At 30.5% G+C, this 22,288-nt stretch overlaps 1 protein-coding gene across 1 annotated transcript in view; it reads left to right on the top strand.

Annotated features, from left to right (window-relative positions):
- The window catches only part of l(2)gd1 (lethal (2) giant discs 1), an 80,035-nt gene that overhangs the window by 25,066 nt on the left and 32,681 nt on the right, over positions 1-22,288 (top strand). Inside the window, exons 6-8 of the mRNA XM_075357516.1 lie at positions 5,781-6,157; positions 14,170-14,398; positions 20,670-20,879. Of these exons, the coding sequence (XP_075213631.1) occupies positions 5,781-6,157; positions 14,170-14,398; positions 20,670-20,879 (816 nt within the window). The remainder of the gene's footprint in view (positions 1-5,780; positions 6,158-14,169; positions 14,399-20,669; positions 20,880-22,288) is intronic.

Here is a 22,288-nt window from a genome sequence, read left to right as displayed (position 1 = left end):
TCTTTATTGCTGTCTTGAAGAACTTAGTTCATTTTTTCGAGTTGAGACTTGATTCATAATGGTATACCAGTCTTCTTAATGTCTGAAATAGTTGATTTTTACACCATATTCATCTGCTAACAATTCAAGTGATATACCATTTTTCAATTTTTGGTACGATCTAAAGTTTTTCTTTCTTCGATAAAACAACCCCTTTTCATTTTTTTTACAAACATGATGTTCACAAACCCCAACAAGATCGATACGTATATTAATAGCAGTAGTGTTAATAATTAGGCAAATGGGATTCTTAAGATTAATGAATTTATATAGGTTTAATGGCATAGACTTAAAAATCCCACTGAGTAATACTGATTTCTTCATGATGTTATGAAAACTTACCCGTCTACCACGTGTAAAGTTATGAAACTTAAATAAGGCAAAGAATACATTAATAATATAATTTATTTTGGATTTGCTGTATATACACAGCAGAATAAAAATAAACATCATTACATCATAGTTCGTTCTTAATTGCAAAAATGTTAATAAACCCAGAAAAAACAAAGATTGATAAAAACTTATTCCCTGTTGAAGCAAAGCTTTGAATTGTATTTAGATTCTTAAATAGTGTATTAATTTTTTTTAAACTGCCTAGTGCAGTGGTGTGGATAGTTAACATTTAGAAAATCAGCTTGCATAATCTGCATTGCACCCCTTTTTACATGCATGCATGCATGCATATGCAAGCGCGAGCACGCGCGTGCACACACACACACCAGGGGTTTCAGGAAGTTTCTGCCGTACTCTATAGGCATACCCTCATCAAAATAATGAAAAAAGTTCATGTGAACATAAGTCTGGAAAAGCTTTGTTTTCAAGTTATAGCTAGCTAATGATTTTGTCCAGATTTTTGCTCTAAATTCAAATAATGCTACACTAAATCTCTATGGATACAAATTATTGAACAAAATTATGTGGTTTTATTTGCAATCTTACGTGGAAAAAAAAAAGTCCCATAACTGAATCTCCAGTAGCCTCCAACAAAGTTGTTAAAAAACCAAAAAAACTATTTGAGATTCAATTAAAAAAATATTGTAAAATATACACCAAAATATCCTTATTTACGGGGGTTAGAGACCGTAAAAATGACACGAATACAGAAAAACCATGCATATAGAACAGAAGTAATACTCATTTAAGGAAGAATGGTTAGGTTCTATATAAAATGAAAAAAAAATTATGTGTACTTAATTAGAGTGATGTTATTGGTGAAATACAGATGGCAGCATTAATTATAAGCACTTGTTTAGTACAGTATATAGGTACACTACACAAAAATTATTTAACAACATACAGTATATTTGCTAATTTATTCATAACCACTTACCTAACTGCTTGATTTAAAAGCTCACTACTGTATGTACACTATGTACTGTAATAGAAAATATTAGGAAACTGCATTATATGTCCAAATCGTACTCTGTAATCACCTTAAAAAGTCAAGAAAACAGCAACACAGTACACTAAAACTAAAATTACATAAAGGAAATTGACAAAAGTAACCTACAGGATTTTGTGATTGCATTTAAAAAAATTGTAATTTTTCCTTACCTCACTCTTGTTTTTAAATCTGTGTGAAGTTTTGTATATTCTTGCGTGGCATCTTCAGTTTTGTGCTTAAAAATTAAGCTTCTATTCAAAGATGGATGAGTATCTATAAAAACTGGGTAAGATCATGGGATAGTTTAATGCCTTCAGTAAGTACTTTGACAATTAACTCTTTTCCACAGATCGTATCTTCTACCCCTTCACCTTCATACTCTACCTATGCCATTAAATCTTCCAGATCTTGTTCATTAAGTTCTTTTTGTGTGTTTACGAGATTTTCTACCCCTTCACCTTCATACTCTACCTATGCCATTAAATCTTCCAGATCTTGTTCATTAAGTTCTTTTTGTGTGTTTACGAGATTTTCAATATCTGTGTCATCTACTTCATCGAACACATTTTTCCTTATTGAACGAGCTATTGCTTTCACCTTTCGGCGATATTTCCTGGAGTCTCAATGTCACAGTACCTTCCAGCGTATCTGTTTGAAGCAGCTTCTTCCAGCAAGACACCAGAGTTGACTGTTACAGTTCATCTAATGAAGACTTGATACACATAATGCAGTCAGCAATATTAAATTTCTTCCAACATGTAACATTCAGCTCAGAATCAGAATCCATCGCATCTAAAATAATTTCAAATGCTCTTCTGATGTAATATAATTTAAACAATTGAATAATTCCTGATCCATCAGTTGAATTCCTGATTCATCAGTTGCAATAAAGTGGTAGTGTTTGATGGCAGAAAAACTACATTTATTTTGGATGAGCTGTTTGGATTTCCTGTGGATGACTGGGAGCATTGTCCAAGACTAAACGAACCTTAAAATCAAGGTGTTTTGATTTTAGATATTTTTCAACTTGGGTTAAAAATAATTATAGAATCAGTCCATGAAAAGAGAAGCTGTAATCCATGTTTTTTTATTGGATTGCCAAAAAACTGGCAACAGTGTCTTATTTTTATTTTTCAACACGTGCAGGTTTTGGGACTGTAAATCATTAGCGGTTTAATTAAACAATCACTGGCTGCATTTGCACAAAGCATTTTTACTCTGTCTTTCACTACCTTGAACCCTGGTGCTGATCGTTCATTTTTTGAGATGAAGGTCCTATCAGGCATTCGTATCCAAAACAGGCCTATCTCATCCATGTTAAAAATCTGCTCTGACTTGTATTTATTATGCTTGACTATTTTTTAAATTTTGCTGGGTAAGTTTCTGCAGCTGCTTTATCTGCCGATCCAGCTTCCCCTACAATTTTTACGTTGTGTAAAGATTGCCTGACTTTAAATTTATTAAACCAGTCTTCTGAAGCTTGGAACTGGGTAACAGCATCATTTTGGCATGGCTCTAGATTAAAATGATCTTACAGTCACTTAGCTTTTTCACAACTAATTGGTCTACTTATTGGGACCCGTTTTTGACTCTAACCTTTGATCCAAATACTTGTATAGTTTTCATCTTCTCAATAGTAGGATCCCTAACTACTTTGAAGTGGCTTCAAACTAACAGTTCGAAGTGGCCGTTGAGATCCTAATTTTTTGTTCAGATTTCATGTACCGAATGGTCGATTCATTTACTGCAAACTTTTGAGCAACAGAAGCTACCGATTCACCTTCTTTAAGTATATCCAGGATTTCAACTTTTTTATACAACAGCACAACTTTTTTTTACCCTTTTTCTTTCATTGCTACTGGTTGAAGATATTTTTACAGTAACTCAATCCCTGAACATTATAAAAAATAAATTTTATTAAAGTTTAAAAACAAAAACATGCAAAAATGCAAAGTAGGCGTACTGTTCTGTATGTACAGTAAAATAGATTAACGTTCACTCGTTCGTTGGAAAGATTGATGGTACTGTATTGAATAAAAACACTTACTATTTATTTATAACACTCGCACAGTATTAACTGTTACACCATCAATACTTCTGTTCAATTGATTTACTTTACACTATGTACTGAACTGCCGTAATCTGAAACTCTACTTGTGCACTGTTGACAGTTTGTTTATTTATGTAGGTGACTTATATCCTGTCCATCATTGAAAAGAAAATATGATGGAGATATTTCTTCACTTTATCTTTAAAAATAAATACAGCAGTACTGTACTGTGCAGTACAATACTTACACTATTGCAGTGTATATTCATACTTTATTAAAATATTATTTTTTTAACGTGTGACATTTTATTTTTTAATGATACTACTTAATGTAAAGTATGCAAATAAGGAAAAATTTTAACCACAAGCATAGAAAAGACATCGCAAAACATTGCACTGTGAATAACGAAATTGTGGATATGGGAAGCGCGAATTAGGAAATGTCATTGTACATAGACAACTAAAAGAAAGAGGGTAGTTTGTAGTAGATGTAGAATAGGAAAGAAATTGTTATGAACAGATATTGGCTATGATACAGCAAAGTCCTTCAGGTTCACTGAAAATTATCTTCTTGCTTGCAAATTCAACATATTAGCATATGGAGAACATTATGTTGTGAAGTTCTTCATCCATACTACCTTCAGTATGTTCAACATCAATATCCTTTTTTTTTCAATAAACATTTGGTGCAGTATGACAGGGGAAATATTCTTGTCCTTAATCATTAACTCTATCTAAATTGAAAAAAAAAATGGGTTTCCTCAGAGTTTAGACGATGTCTCTCTGATAACATAAACACACATGCATCTACAACTAGACTGAGAGGCAACTTCATCTCAAAGGAACATTTTTAAATAGACTGGCTGATGAGGACCCGAGTGAGACCAGCCAGACATTTCCCAATTTGAATCCTTCAGATTTCTTCTTACCACATTAGGGCATTAGAGAATGCTCAAAAAATTCAACAATGAAAGTAAAGTTTTACACTGAATTATGATGTTTGCTATCCAATGAATAAAAATCAGTCCAAGAATTTTTTTAGAAGAAAATCACATTCATAAATCATTGTGCTGAAATGTATTCATTGACACTGGAAATGGACATTTTGAGTAGTTAATCTAATATTATCACTGTAACTTAATTAAACACTTTATTAATATGTTGAGGGTTTTTGCAATTAGACAGTGGAGGAAGTGATTGTTGTGTGAAGACTAGTCGCCAGCTGAATTTAAAGAGACAACATGCCTTTGTACGGCCTCTGTTATTATCAGCCCAGTTGTCTGTAATTAAAGGTTTAATAGTGTTGTGTGTTACAAATAAATAGTTTACAGTTAAATATATAAGGTTTTTATTTTGCAACACAAGCCGAAACATAATAATCTATATAGTAATTTAGTTTTACTACACAATTATTTGAGATAAGTTGATATGACTTAAAGGCCAGGCTTACCTTTTAATTCATCATTTGTAATGCAAGATTTAAAAAAAAATTGTTGTTTGGTTTTCAATAAAATTTAATGTTTTAAAGTCTTATTCAGTGTTTATTAATGTTAATTATTTCAGTTTTCTCATATTTCGATTTAAAAAAAATTTTGTCTCTATTTTGTTAGTTGGCTATTTAACAAACTAAATTTATCTCAGACTTAAAAAAGTGTGCTTTTACCAGTTGTAGGCCTATTTTTTTTTCTTTTTTACATTTTTCATGCAAGATTGAATATAAAACACCTAATTCTGCTTAGCAATTTGTGTCTTTTTATTATAGTATTATTTGACCTTTAGAACAGAAATTCAGACAAAATCTTTCAACATCCTTAGCCGAAAAACAAATCATTTTTCATATTTATGCTTATATGAAACTTTTTAATTATTTTAATGAGAGAAATATGCCTGTAAAGTATAATAGAGATTTCCTGAGACTCTATACGTGTATGTGTTATGAAGAAAATTTTGGCCTTGTGTTTCTTAAATCAAAACAAATCACAGATTGGAAGTTGTAGTCATTGGCCTTTATTAAAATTTTCTATAATGCTCATTAGAAAATTACAAAGTTATAAGATATTCTCAAACATGTAATTGGTGTAAGAGTATTAATAAATATTTTGAGACCCAGATAATACAAATTAACCTTTGCAAACTTTAACTAATGAATATTAATCATTTATGAATAAATAGTTCTTCCTGTTTGAACGCAACTTATAATTAACTTTATATGTGATGATAAAATCCCTCTTTTGACAGTGAATGACATAATTTATTTACTGTTGACGGAATTTATATAAATTTTAACATAATGTTTGTTTTGTTATAGAATCAGAGTCACAGCCTCCTTCCTCGCCTCCACCGCCTCCTCCTGTACCAGCACGAACAGTACCCCCACCGATACCTCAGAGAACTGCTCCGTCACCTCCGTCACCTGGACTAACCTCATATAGTGGGATCCCTTTAGTGGAACCGGATGCTAATTCACAGTCAGAAGCCATCTCGCCTGAACAACAAGATGTTACACCTCAGTCTCCTACAGTTCCTCCTTCTGTTCAATCATCTACAGCTGAAGTAGATGACAGTGAAAAAGAAAAAATGCTTAATATATTAATTATGCGTCGGGATCAGTATAAATTAGCTGCTGTAAAAGCAAAGAGAAATGGTGATGTTGAAACTGCCTTACGTTTTGTTAAAGTATCCAAAGTAAGTAATATGCAATTATTGTAATAATAAATTCCTGCATTATATTGCTTTATGTAAAATTATATTGTTTTATTAAACTTAAAACTAAATCATCACAAAGTTAGGTATAATTAGGAATCGACAGTCCAGTCAAAAAATATTAGCCCACTATACCATTACCAAAAATAGCATACCATACATCAATTTTCTCATTGTGAAGCGGATACTCTAACTCTGGTAAGGGTTTTCAGTCATCTGATATCTGGTTTTGTGTGAATTAACTTTCTCTGATAAATGAAACAATGCTTCAGTCTGGTATGAAATGTAGCAATAAGTCTATCTATCTGTTGAGAATGTTTTTGGGAAGCCAATGTAATAATTAAGATATTGTGGTTTGTCTATATTTTCATGTTGTTAGATGATATGGTTTCAAATTTAAATCTTGAAGAATTTTGTGACAAGATGAGCAAATATTTTACACCGCTTTGTTGTGATAACTTCGTTATAAATGCTTATTTTGGATCGGTAAAAATTCTTCTTTGATTGTCAAATGCCTGGTTTCTGTAGTCCTAATGAAAGATCACCTACTTCATTTTGTAATAAAGTAGCAGCTTTAAAGATGACAGGCAAATAAATAACTGCAGTTTAAATCAGCTCGGTTCAGTTTTAAGTTGTTCACACTGGTATTTTATAGTAAACATGACACCTTTTAAATATGATTATGAAATGTTGTACCTGTATTTATATTTATCAGTAGTAATCTATCTTTTATACTTGTTAACATACCTGATGCTATACATCCGAATCTGCAGCTTTGTGTATTTATAATTTCATTAACTATGGAGGGCTGGAGCGAATTATAAATTCTTTTCTTGTTGCAGTATAAAATTAGAAAGATCATGTTTGTTACATAAACTCTTGTGTTTTCCTTTTTCTAAAGATTAATTCACATCATAAGTTTAACGATTGTGTGTGAAATATGTTTTTATGTATAAAGTACAATTCTATTACAAGATTTCCAGCCTTCTAACCAGCCAGAATTGGCATAGAACCCCTTGATACTTAATCTTATCATCACTAGATTACTAGCTAATTTTTTAAAATCTTTTTTACAAAATCACCTGACAAGGGACATCCTTTTGATGATGAAGAGTGTACAACATTATTTAGTGTTTTGTAGCTGTGCGTCATATTTTATTCTGTAGTTGAGAACTTCTGGGTTTTGCCAGGAACCATAGTAATTTTTAGTGTATTTTTTGCTTACTAATAATAAATTTTTCTACTTCTAATTTGTTGCAACAGTACACAATAATTCACCTTTTTCAACTCATGTAAAAGCTTCCATTCTACCTGTTTTTGATTGTAACCTACAGCCTTGTATATTTTGTGGATATCGCAATGTATTTTACAAGTAAACACAGACTATTTAAAATAGTGAGGGCAGAATTAATCAAATTGAAAACAGCTTATAGTAATTACAAAAATTATATTAAGTATCCATAAATTTTCATAGTTCAGTTTTTTTATTAGTAAATTTCTGCTCAGGTTTTGAATTTTCTATGTGTACTTGTTATTCAAAATATTGCAGATAATCTACAAAAAACCCGTCTGATTGATAACTTTATAAATTTTATGTACAGAATAAATCAAAAATATGGAAACTCCTCAACAACTTTAAAACCATTCCAGACAGAATACTGTAACTTTCAGGATAAGGTATTGGTCAACTACTTTTGACAAAAATAGAATTTCAACTTCTTGGGGAGTAGCCCAGGGGTTGTAACTCAAATATTTCAAATGGTACCCTTTGTATGTTACATTATTTTAAAGGTATCTTTAAAACAAGAAAAATGGTATAAATAAAAAACTTTGGTATGATGGCTGAACTCAAAATGGCGGTGGGATAAAGTTTGGGATTTGAAAAAAATACATTTATAGTTTAAGGAACTGTTATCACAAATAAATAAATTCTTAAAAATTTGATGAAGTGGATATTATAGAATAAATTTACTTAAAAAAAAAATTGTTAAGCATAGTGTTTGCTTATTTACTTAATTTAATTTTAATAAATGTTCGAAATGACCTCCTTCTGTTGTTTGACAATGTGCCAGTCAGTTGTAAAAGGATAAATGCATTATTCAATGATTCCTAGTGATATTTCACTGATTTTTGAATTTTATTATGTAAATCATCAATTTGATAAACAATACTTTTTAAGTGGTCCCTTAGATAGTAATCCAATGGTGACATGGTGACAAGTCAGGTGATCTTACTGGCCATTCTATTTGACCCCAATCCATCTTCCAGAAAAAATGCGTTTAAAATTTCACATACCTGAAGACTGAAATGAGGTGGGACACCATTTTGTTGACACCAAATCTTTTGGAAGTTGGGGTCAACAGTGTTTGTTTGGAATAATTTGGTTGAGAAGCAAAGCCATTTCACTGCGTTTAAATTTCCATCGATAAAAATAGGCCCTATCAATCGTTCACCGACAATACCTGCCCATACATTTATTTTGACTGGGTACTATTTGTGTTCTTCACAATTCCAGTGTGGATTAATATCAGTCCAGTATCGACAGTTATTTAGTTCTAAGGTTCAAATCCTATTAAAGGCAGTTATTTTTATACGGCTTTGAATACTAGATTGTAGATACTGGTGTTCTTTGGTGGTTGGGTTTCAATTAACCATGCATCTCAGGAATGGTCATTCTGAAACTGTACAAGACAGCTGTACAAGTTAGTATTTTCAGTCTTGCTTAAGACTTGGTGAGATGTGTTTTGTTTTGAGTTCATTAACTAGTTGTACACCAATGGGAATGTCACTCGTAGCATTAACATCAGTGGCATCCTGGCCAAGGTGGACTGAAATATGTCAGAAGCCGAGGTTTCAAAGATGATCTCCGGTAAAGCCCATAAGGGCTGGTGGAGGGTGTTTTCCAGTATGAGGTCAGGATGTACAAGACAATACTACGTTTATTTTCATACTTATCATCCACATTCATCCTCTGAAGTAATAGCTGGAGGTGGTTCCGAAAGCTAAACAGAAAAGGGGAGAGAGTATCAACAATTGCGGTGATGTATATCGCCATTTAAAAAAAAAGAAGTGTTTTCATCACCAAGAACTATGTTGTTTAATAAATTAGGATTTGCAGAAATATTGTTCATCATAATTTTGCAGAACTCAAGTCCTCAATTGTAGTAATCTTCATTAAGTTCTTGCATCAGACAAATTTTGAAAGGTTTGAAATTTTCACATTTTAATGTTTGAATCACTGAACTTTGGCTAATGTTTTGTTTGAGTTGAGGAATGAGGATTCTCAATAAATTCTTGCATGATCTCTAACTATTTGTTATTACTAATTATTGCAGATTTAGGCCTTCCTGGTTTTTCCCCTATTATTAATGTTTCCTTTTTCCTCAAATTATTTAATGTTTTTTGACCCTGTATCTTTTGAAGTAGGGTTATGATACTTCATTTCGTGACCTAACTTATCAACAAAGCCCCTCATCATTAAAACTGCGACCCTCTACTGTTCACTAAGTGACACGTTGAAAGCAATGTTAGCAGGTAGCACAGAAAAAATTAATTCAGTAAAAAAAATTACAAAAAAGGTGAAAAAGGTCTAAATAATGAAAGGGGCTTATGAATGTGGCAAAGGTAGAAAAAATCAATTAGCCACACAATAAGAAACTAAGTGTAATAATGAAACACTCTGAATGGAATATTACACAATAATGAAGTAAGCTTCATTTTTGTAACAATGTTAACAGACTATCAGTGATCAGCTAATCAGCACGATTAGGTGACAGTATTCTTATTTATTGACTCATTAAATTGGAACAAAAATGATTTTTTTTGTTCCAATTCACTTCAGTTTCTTTTTATTAAATTTTATTATTTGAACCTAACTAAATTTACTTTTTTCAAAATCCAAAATTTATCCCTCTGCCATTTTGGGTACAGATATCCTACCAACTTTTTGTTTACCATTTTTCTTGCCTTTAAAGAGACCTTTAAAATGATGTATCACATGCGTTTAAAATTTTGAGTTACAACCCAAAAAACACAGTCAGGCACATTTGGTTTAACTGAGAAAGTTTTTAAACATATTTTATCTCAAAAAAAAAATATATACATATATATTTATCTGTCAAACTAAGTACAGCTTTAATAAATAAATAAAAGCCAGCCATATAACTTTGTCTAGCTAGTCTTCATGGATTTCTGTTTTGTTTAAATTGTTTATTTTATTTTAATTTTTAATTTAATTTTAGTAAATGACTTCATATTTGGTCATATTAGTAAATGACCAAGTGGTGTCCGGTTCTGACCGATTTAATTGTAGTGCTCGCGATGTCAGAGGAACAGGTGCATCTTTCCACTGCGCAATGCATTATCATTAAATTTCTTGTTCATGAAGGCATAAAACCAGTGGAAATCTGCAAAGATTGACTACACAGTTCGGGGATCAAACGCTGTTAAGAGCTCGTTTGCTTGCCTGGCATAAGGAATTCAAGGAAGGACATCAACAGGTTGTAAATGAGGAACATGATCACTGTTCCTAGAACAGCATTACAGAGAAAAACATTCACAAAATTTGTGACTTTATTGAAGGCGATCAACGTCTGACAGTTTCTGAAATTGCATTACAGGTTGGAATAAGTAATGGAAGCTGTCAAACAATCATGACAAAAGACCTAGGATTCTGTAAAACATGTACTAGGTGGGTCCCTCGCCTTTTGGCCACAGAATAGAAGTTGAGATGTTTGCAGATCTGTCAGGAGCTTTCAAGACATTTACAGAAGAAGGGAATGCATTGTTGAATTGAGTTATCTATCACTTGCGACGAAACTTGTGTCCATTATACGCCAGAATCCAAACAAGCCAGCATTTATAGTGGTGGAAGGGGGAGGCAGCCCTTGTGAGAGCAAAGACTTGGCTGTCAGCTGGCAAGGTGCTTGCAACTGTTTTTTTTCGACTGGTACGGCGTTTTACACTTTGATGTCTTGCATGATTGTTGCACAATGAATGCGGCTTATTACTGTGAGCTTTTGAATGAGGCAAAGGTTGCTTATTGTTTCAAATGGCATGACCGACTGATTCGAGATGTTTTTCTCCTCCATGATGCTCGGCCCCATACTGCAGCTCTAAGTTGCAGAAAATTAGCGGAAATGAGATGGACACTACTTGACCATCATCCCTGACATATCACCCTGTGATTTTTATCTTTTTGGGTTGCTTAAAGAAACACTAGGAGGACAGTGGTTCCAAGACGATGGGGTGGTGGGGCCTTTGTGCACAATTGGCTCCTGACACAACCCTCTTCATTTTATGATGCTGAGATCTAAAACCTCCCAGTCCGCTGGGAAAAATTCACTCCCACAGCAGGAGATTACATTGAAAAATGATGTATGCATGGCTATTTGATTACACCAAATAAAACTTTAAAAAAAATTAAGTCTCGTTTATATTTGATATTCCCTCGTATATACATTTTATATCTTTATTTTTATAATGTAGTACATTGTATACAGTACAGTATTTAATGAAGTTTCTTAGTAGTTGTAAGATTATAAAAAATAATGTCAATTAGATATATTAAACCTATAGATTTTAACCAGATTACTGAAATGCTTTTGTATAACTGAATACAAATGCATTTAATATCTTTATGAATCTATCATAATGTTATTTAATGTTTATATTTTAGATAATTAATATGAACTTTAATCATATCTGTTCTTTTATCTTCTTTTATCATATCTGTTCTTTTATCTAATTATATATAATGTAATGCTGCTCTTATCAAAGTTTTACAAAGGATGGTTGGATGGATCCATCCAAACAAATGCCGGGGCAATTTCTTTTTTAATTTTGTTTGTATATACACTCATTCTTTATATCTACTCATTCCTGACATTGATACATATATATCATGTGAATATCTGTATCTGTATACCTGTATATCTGTATATATATATATATATGTGTGAAATTAAATATTTAGTTATATAAGTTTTCATTAATACTAGAGTATAAAAAGAAATAAAGATAAACAAAGATCCTTTATTAAAAAATAAGATAAAAGAAAAAAAAATAATTTTATTATTTTTTCTATTCTGGTTATTAGAAAATGAAAATGTAAGAAGTTCAGGTATGCAAGTTTAGTTAGTACAGCTAATAAAAATGTTTCTTATTTAAATAGTGAATGGTGAAACAAAAATTTAGAAAATATTTCATATGTTATAACAGTTGCATGCTTGTTGTATTATGATGTAACTGTAAATAAATAAAAAGTAAATAATAAGCTTAATATCTTAAGTAAATAACTTATTAAATTTTGTACTTGAAACGTAGTAATTTTATCTTTCAGTATTGTTATTGTTAATCCTTTAATTAGTGAGGTTTAGAACATCAAGTGTATCAGGTGGGGTGATTGGTTTTTTTAAAATTAATTAAATATTTTTATATATTATTTTAAAATTTTTAGTCAAAAAAAGGCAATACCAAAGATAATTGTTACCCATTTTCCAACATATTTGTCATTGCAGCCAGTACAATATTTCATCAACAGTTTTATTACTCGTGCATTCATGTTTAGAATTCATACATTCCATCATCTGTTTCATCAAGATCAGATTGATTGTTTGTTATACTTTATTATTAGGATTATGAAATATCAAATAAAGTATAAACAGAGATCTAAATGTAAGTGAGGTCCAAATATATCAACAAATCATATTGACTGATGCAGACATAGATGTGACATTTATTACAGGAATCATTGAGTAATTAAAGAGACAGATGGCAACAGCAAAAAAAAAGTATGTAATAAAATAAACTGAAACTGTCTGACGTTCAAGTTTAACACTCCGGACTGAAAATATTAGCTGTTCAAAAAGAATTTTCATTATTATAATCTCTTTCATTTATTTAAAAAATGTTGGCTTTACTTGAAACATGTACCCGTTGAAAAACAGTGTATACGATAAAATTTATGATCTTACTCACAAGGACAGATAAATAAAAATTTGGGAAATCGTTAAAATTTATAGTACTAAAATTTATACTGTCTACACTCTATTATCCATGATGGGCAGACTTATTGCAAAATGTGTTCAAGGTAGATTTTGAGACGGTTAACTCAAATTTACAAAGACGCCAGAGTTCACATGTGTACCTTAAACAGTGGTTTTTAGCAGAAGGTAATATTTTTATAGGTTGCAAAATAACGTGATGAAACTTGAATCATCATTTTGAGCCGGAATCTAAACCGGGTATGGAATGAAAACATTTGAGTTTGCCGACGAGGAAAGAGTTCAAAACCTATGTTTCAGCCATTAAATTGATGCTAACAGCGCTTTGTGACTGTAAAGGTCCAATTTATTGCGATTATTTGGAAAAACAACATAAAATCGACGGTAACTACTATTGTGATGTTGCTTGAAATCAGCAATAAAGAGGAAATACTCATTCTCTCTCAAAAGGAGTAATTCTTCTGCACGTTAATGAGCGGGTCAAGAGTGCGGTATTAGAATGATTTAGACACTGAAGTGAACAAATTTTTACTATTGGAATAAGAAAGATGGGACAAGCGCCTAAATGTAACCAGGGATTTTGTTGAAAAGAGTTTCATTGTCATTGAGTAAATAATGACTTTTCTGTAGTTACTTGTCTCTTCAGTTATTAAATGATCCTTTTATATGTCATTTTGTTAGTAATTTTCAATTACTGTGAAATTTAAAAATTTTGCTGCATAATTGACATGGTTATTGCAAACCTTTTAGTATGATGAGTTAAGAAAAAATTGAAATTTTAAGTATCCAAGAATACCGTTCAAAGGTTATAGAACTCGTCTCCATTTTTTTGTTCATATTACTGTTTCTATATTTTATTGTGATAGCACAAGTTTATTAGATAATGTCTTTTTAAATGGCAAAGGATTACAACATTTAATATGATAGTGATTTTGATTTAATATCATTTATTTACATGTAGATTGATATAAGGTTATAACTTGTTTTTAGCAATTTGATACTGTGATAAATGCGGTGAATGAAGGGAAACCTGTAGATTTAAGTGCAATGCCTCCTCCACCACCGTCAGTGGATACTGTTGTTCCAAATAATATAAGTGATAGTTCGGTTCCAACGTTACCTGTTATTGACAGAAAAGAGGAACAAGAAAAACAGCGTTCCAGTGAACCATCTGTTCCTTCAGAAGCGCTACCTGAAGAAGGAGCAACTTCTCCAGAAGGTAAGATATTTATTTAATCGATATATAAAAATATAGTTTGGCTGTAATTATTTTCTTTTATTCCTAAAATATAGGTTGTAATAGTTCATTTTTTTATAGCAAGGAGAATTTCACATGCCTCCGTTGGTTTTTATTTTAATTTTAAAAATCTTGTCTTTTATCAAATTTGTTTTTGCCCTGTATGTAATGATGATTGTTATTACATTACTGAGAAACTTCTTTGTAGTACATCATCATGTGATGGAACAAATTGATCCAATTATTCTTTAATTAGACATAGCTTGATGAATTCGGTTTTCTTGTAAACTCAAAATTAAATTTCTCTCTATCTTGTGAGATGCAGCTGTACTTTGTCAATAAAATATTTTTAATCAAACATAGACATGCCATTCCTGATAAGATGGATAAAGTACTGATAATGTTGTAATGGATATAGCTAAATTATGTTTTCTAGTTTTATGAATACTTGTTTGAGATAGTCTGTTTGGTAGATGTAAATTTACAGGAGAACTCTCAATGCATCCCGGTTAATTTCATCGTTAAGAACATTTAAATTTTCAGAATTAGTACTCTTATTTCCTCTTATTGCTGAACATGGTGTGGAAGATTTTTTTTTTAACGTAATAATGTAGACTTTCAACAAGGCACTAATTGGAGCTTAAAGAAACTTTGGGAAAATATTTGTTTTGGCATAAATACCAAATAGATTTTGGCATTAAATAATTAAATACCGATTTAATATTCAGTTTCTTAAATTAAATTTAAGAAACTGAATAGCACTTCGTTTCAAATAGGGGTGTCTTTTTATTTGTTTAAGGGTTGAAGGTATGTACTTATTTCATGAGGAATGAAGACACCAGCTTCTGAAAATATTTCCTTTATTAGTGTGGTTTTAAACAAAATATTTTGATATACAATACAGCATTTTTCAAAAACATAATATGAAATACAATATTGACACTTAATTTAAAAAAGACAAATTTACACAATGTAAAATATCTATCCCGATTATTGACAAAGTAAATAAAGCTACTCTTTTAAATTGTTGATAATACTGGAAAAACTTCATGCTTGACTAAAATAATTAGTAATTTTTTGTTTTCATTTTTATTTGCAATACAGGGTTATCATAAAAAAATGGTGCGGTTTTGAACATGGTTTAAATTAAAACAGAATTACTTACAGTTTATGTTTTTTATTTTTCAAATTTGTCGTCTCAAACATTTTTTTACATAATTAATAAATTTCAATATGTGCGCCCTTAGGCGCTCGACAAATGTCCAAACGATACTCAACTTCTCTCCAAACATTAGTTAGCATTTCTTCGTTAATGGTCGTCATCGCTTCATTAATCCTGTTTTTTAAGCGGTTTAGGTCGTTAATTTTTGTGTATAAACAACGCTTTTGATGTACCCCCGCAAGAAAAAATCGCAAGGTGTCAGGTCTGGACTCCTTGGAGGCCAAAGTACGGGTCCTTGCCGGACTACCCATCGATCTCCAAATTTTTCGTTCAAAGCGTCCGTGACCGATGCATTGAAGTGCGGGGGAGCACCATCTTGTTGGAAATGAAGTCGATGAATGTTTTCGAGTTCATCCGACTGAGGAAAGCAATAATCGGTTAACATGTCAAGATACGCGACGACATTAATTGTTTTTTCAGCAAAGAAGAAAGGCCCTATTACACGATTTTTCATCGCACCACACCAAACATTAACTTTAGGTGAATCGCGTTGTTTCTCAATAATTGCATGTGGGTTTTCAGAGCCCCATATTCGTGAATTGTGTCTGTTAACACATCCATTCACATGGAATGTAGCTTCGTCTGTAAAAATTATATCGTCTAAAAATGATTTGTTTTCACTTACTTTGTCCGACATTTCAACAGAAAAATTGTAACGTTTTACACCATCATCGGGTTTCAATTCCTGCAGTATCTGGATTTTATAAGCGTGTAATTTCAGTTTTTTACGTAAAACTTTGTGAACTGTTGATTTTGGAATACCTAATTCGACGCTTCGACGGGGGATGGACTTCCCAGGACTTCTAATTGCCGATCGTCTAATTAGTTCAACCATTTCGTCTGGTACACTTGGTCTGCCGGCTGATTTCTGTTTCTTAACCGATCCAGTTTCTTCGAATTGTTTGAACCGACGTGTTATGTTATTTTTGTGTGGTGGATCTCTTCCGAATTCACGTTGAAACGCACGTTGAACTAAAATTACGGATTTTAATTCAGCCATCAATAAAACACACTTTGCTTTGTCTTTATCCGAGAACATAGTAACTCATTAAACTCACCATAACAGCAATACAAGAACTGACATTGTGGTTACAACTGCTGATAAACAAATGCTTTGAGTTGGAGGCTTTCAGGGATACCAATATAACATCTAGAAATTTCCCTACAATCTTCCTATGAATTACTGAAACCGCACCATTCTTTTATGATAACCCTGTATATGTACAGGTGTTCCGGGATGTATTAGCTGAACTTCAGGAACTGATTCAAGATACCAAAATGAGCAAAAAAGTTCATATTGACATAATTCCTATTTTGCTTTGTTTTCCTTCTGGACGCCATTTTTGTGATTTTCAACAGAAAAAATTATTTTTGAGGATGGGTAAACCTACTTTAATAATTAAATTTGGAAAATCTAAGACTAGTGCATTGTTATACAAAATAAACACTTTTGAAAATATCAGCTTCAAAAATTTTAAAATGGTAGCCATCTTAATTTTTTTATCTTCAATATCTGTAATTATTTGTTTGATCAAATTTTTACTTTTACAAAATTTATTAAGCATTTATTTTGAACAAAATGATATTGCATTTGTAAAAATCTGTTGACAAACAATCGAGTTATTGCCGATAATTAACGTGATAATATGCTTGCGCCGTAATGCAAGGTGATAAATTTTATTATTTATTATTAATAATTTTTATTACATTTAGTGGAGGAAATAAAAACAGACAAAAAATTATCAGCTTGCATTACAGTGTGCAAGCATACTGCCAGGTTAATTGTTTGCAATAACTTACATATTTGCCAACAGTTTTCTACAAATCTGGTGTTATTTTGTCTAAAATAAAATGCTTAATAAATTTTGTAAACTAAAAATTTGATCAAATAAATAAATTATAAAGATATTGAAGATTAAAAAATGAAGATTGCCGCTGTTTTGAAATTTTTGAAGGTGACATTTTCAAAATGTTTATTTCGTGGAACAGGACACTAGTGTTAGGTTTGCCAAATTTAATTAAAGTAGGTTTACCCATTCCTGAGAAATAATTTTTTTTGTTGAAAATCACAGAATGGTGTCCAGAAGGAAAACAAAGCAATATAGGACATATACTCAGTTAATACATACATCAGTTAATATGTAATTCAGTTAATATATATACTTCAGTTAATACATCTCAGAGCACTTCATACATATCTTCAATCTTATTTTCAATGTTTATGACTTGCTGTTGTAAGTCCTCATTTATATCATGGCATCAGAAATAGATGTATATTAGTTGAATAGTACCAGTTTCATAGTTTTCTTCATGTCCTTCCTTTTCTTCTTTTCTGTGAGATTATGCTTTTGCTAATAGCATTGTTGCCAAAAGCTCCCATTACGACCCATATATAAAGATACAAATAAATTTTTCGAAGAGACAACAGAATATTGAACTGTGTGATGCCCTCATTTAACGGAAGGTTGCCTTCTTCATAATGAAATATTGTTATTAATTTCTGCGTTTAGAACTAGGCCAGCATGTCAAAATAAATTTTTTACTGTTGTATTTATATTTTCACAAGCTTTATTGAGTAGGCTTATTATGACGTATAGATCGATTTTTTTTTTTTTTAGAAATGAGTCTTCAGTAAGTCTTAACATTTTCTTTTAACTTTATTTTTTGACATCAGTCCATCAGCTGTAGAATGCTCGTATTATTGGATGTGAAACAAAGAAAATAATTTTTTAAATACAGTAATGTCAGAATGTGTGTCAGATTATCAGACTTTGTCCCATGCAGTTACTATCTGTAAATAAGGTCTGTCAATAATTTTCCGATTGACCTTTCGTAATTCATTATCCCATGAACAAATTTCTTCTTCTAAAATTTCATAGTTAATCATTTTAATTTATTTGGTATTTTACTGGTAGTTTCTTAATGCTTTTGAAACATCTTGGATTATGTGACTTACTGATTACTAAGAATGGATGTTTTGCCATTACTAACATATTATCACAGATTCAGATGATTGTGTTCTTTTGACAGTTTTCTGCCGACACATTTCTTTGCTTTAAATTTTAAACATTATCTGCGAGGATTTATAAAATATTACTTTTTAATCAGCATTGAAATGCCACCTTCCTTAAAATTTATCACTTATATGAGCTGCTATAATATTTAACCAGATATTTATAGACTTTAAATCACCATCCTTATCCTCATTGTTAATTTTTCCAAATGAAATATTTTGACGTTGCTGAAAATTTTCCAGTCAACCACTAGAACCTTTAAAATTCACAAACCATACATTTTTTTCTGAACAGTTCAGTTATCTTCGTTGCTGAGTTGTTTACTTAAATCTCTGCCAAAACCCTTGCAGAACTGTTCAATCAGTTTGCTAAAATTCTGGTATGAAGTTACCTGCTTTGTTAAAAGTGTTAATTGTTTTTTTCCTGTTTTTCCATATCGTGCCCACAAACATCAGTAAATTACATATTTTGTAGATGTCAACTTCTGAAATATCTCTTTTTAATTTGTGAATTACATTAATTTTCTTTCAAAGTAACTACAGGCTTACACCCTAATACAGTTACTTATGATAGTGAAAAATTTCAAGCCTGTCCATGAATAGAATCCAGAATTTAGATGAAAGGCAAAAATTTTAACATTCTGTTACAAAGATCGATGTAATTAAGCAGTTTTTTCCCAAGATTTTGATATTAACTACATCAAAATTATTGTGATAGTTATAGGCATCTTGGTCAGTCTTCTTCAAGAATGGTTATTAAAAAATCTTTTAATTTTTTTAACATTATCTAATAGAAATATATACAAAGCGGTGTAGGATCTAATGCGGGAGGGGGCATACACTCCTTAGTTCAAGCAGAAGGAGGAAATTAATTAAAGACATTTTTTTTTTCATATTTTACAAACTCAGTAAATGGTTTTTATGAAAGTTGAATGAAGAAAATAGGATTAACAACCCTTGAGATCCTTAACTGCTGTCTCTACCAAGGTAAAATTTGGTGAAACCTCTCTTAGAAGTCATTTAAACAGTATTTGAAAAACCATTTTCTTACCTCTACCCTTTTTTTTAAACCGTATGAAAATATCTGTTTGAATTAAAAAAAAAAAAAATTATGTTTTTGCATGAAAAAAGTCATATGAAGAAAGTCATGTTCTTTTTTTCATATCTACTTGTTCATCACAGATAAATACAGTATTGTAATTTGAAAGAGATAAGAAGGGAGGTTAGCTTAAATACACCAATCATTTCAGGAGATTTTGCAATTAAATTGTCAGATTTTCCCAATTCATTAATTTTTTTTAAATTATTAAAATTTGTTTTTAGTAGTTGTTTGTGTATGATGAAAGCGTATTATTTTTTATATGTTTATAATATCTAATGTGTGCATACGTTTGTGTAACTAATATAAATATTTAAATATTTTTATTTATATTATATATATGTATATATATATATATATAATGTGTGTGTGTGTGTGTGTGTGTGTGTGTGCACATATACACACACACATATATTTTAAATATTTAAATAAATATATTTAAATATTTATATTATATATATATGTGTGTGTGTGCATGCACACACACACACATCACATCACATCATCACATCACATCACCCACAAGGTTTAAAAATTGGTATTTTATAATATGTTTATTTATCCATTGAAAATAAGGGTGTATAATCTTAATCGGTTGAGATTTATTAACTTTTTGTTTATTAGTTGTTAAATTATTGTTATTAAATAAATAGTTATATTTTAGTGAGCTGTCATCTTAAGTCATTGATAACCATTTAGTGTAAACTATAGGACTCATATGTTATAACCATTAGTAGTAAATTGTCTTTAGTGTTACCTCTTAATGTATGAAAAGACTCTTTAACTGTGCTTTTTTTTTATTGTTGCATTATTATTACATGTAGATTATTATTGTTTTATTATTTTATGTTGATAAATAAAAAAATGTGTAATATCTATCGTCGAACTGTATATATCAATGTGTTTAATTTTATTTCAGAAGAAGTATATCAAATAACTGCGAGTTCGGTAGGTGAGGCTTTAGAACAAAGATTAAAAGTATATCAGATGCAGGAACAGTCAGCTCGTGAAGCCGGTAATGCCAGTAAAGCACGTAGAATGGGTCGTATTGTAAAACAGTATCAAGATGCTATTAAATTACATAAAGCTGGAAAACCGATACCAGTTGATGAATTACCAACACCTCCAGGTTAGAATTGTATAATTTTTTATGTTCATGCACATATTTATTTTATAAATATGCGTAGTTTTTTATTTAAAGATATATAAAAGGCCGGTTTTCTTGATTCAAGAATCATTCTTTGACGGTTATTATTATTGAACATTAAATAATAACACATCTAAATTTTCAACACTGTCAGTAAGTTAGCTTTATCTAGTGATTGTTTATATGTTTTTATTTCTAAAAAATATCTACTTTGGAATGCGCCTTATGTTTGTTCCTGTAATAAAAAAAGCCGGCAAAGATTTGCATACAGAAAATTGTACTAAATTAATAAAAATCAGTTTATTTTTGGGTACATAAAGTTATTCCATAATTAAGAAAACTAATTGCATCTGAATTTGCCTGTTTAAATCAAGGGATATTGTGGTAAAACTTTGATAGGAGCAGTGTCACAAAAAAAAAAACATTATAAAGTAAGAAATAGATTCGATTGCAGTTCATATTATTTATTAAAAATATAAACACGTGAAATAATATGAAGGTAAATTCATGAAGATTCTAAACATAAAAAACTGATTATAAAATAATTCACAATGAAAATGAGTTAATTAAAATTAATTGAGAACATATTTATGGATACATTTAACAGATGCAGAACATTTTTTTTATTGTTCAATTATTCTATTAAAATCCTAACAAACAGTAACAATGTCCTTGTTGATTTTTAAAAATGTTATTGTAAATAAATTGATTCCAAGATGTGTTAGATGGGTCTGTACTTTATTAAAAATTACAAGTGAAACATAGTAAGGCCTTTTCTTATAAGCTAAAATATTTTATTTGAAGTACACAAAAAATCTGTTGTTAGTTTGATATAGATGAATATTATTACTTATTAAGAATACGTAACAGTAGTTTCAGGCAGAAATCAGTTATACTGACTAATTTTTTCAAAATTACTTAAACTAAGTGCTTGGATGTCTATAAGTATAAGTGAGATTACAGTATTGATAATAGTATTACTGAACATAATTTGTTTGCTTGTTATTTTATTGTTCAGATTTTTAAGGATTATAATTATTAAAATTTAAATATAAAATAAAACATTACCTGCAGTAGAATTGTTTCTAATTTTTAAAATAAAATTATTTTTAAAAAAATGGAAAAAATGGTAAAAAACATAAAAACTGTAAACAAAGAAGTACAATAAATAAGTAAATAAGAGAACAAAATAAATAACCTGAAGTGACAGAGCAATGTTGTTTCCAATTTATAGCCTTAGTTATATAACCTAACAGTACAATCTTTTACAAGAATATAGCAAAACATCATGAAAAATATTAACTCCATCCAAACTATGAATTTTTAATTATATCCTTGATAATTAGATGTGGATATAAGTGCAATTTTGACATGTTACATAAAATCTGTAT

The sequence above is a fragment of the Lycorma delicatula genome, chromosome 2, assembly GCF_047948215.1.
Source record: "Lycorma delicatula isolate Av1 chromosome 2, ASM4794821v1, whole genome shotgun sequence".
Taxonomy (NCBI): domain Eukaryota; kingdom Metazoa; phylum Arthropoda; class Insecta; order Hemiptera; family Fulgoridae; genus Lycorma; species Lycorma delicatula.
The sequence above is the reverse complement of the archived record's forward strand: the minus strand, read 5'-3'. Positions and strand labels throughout refer to the sequence as shown.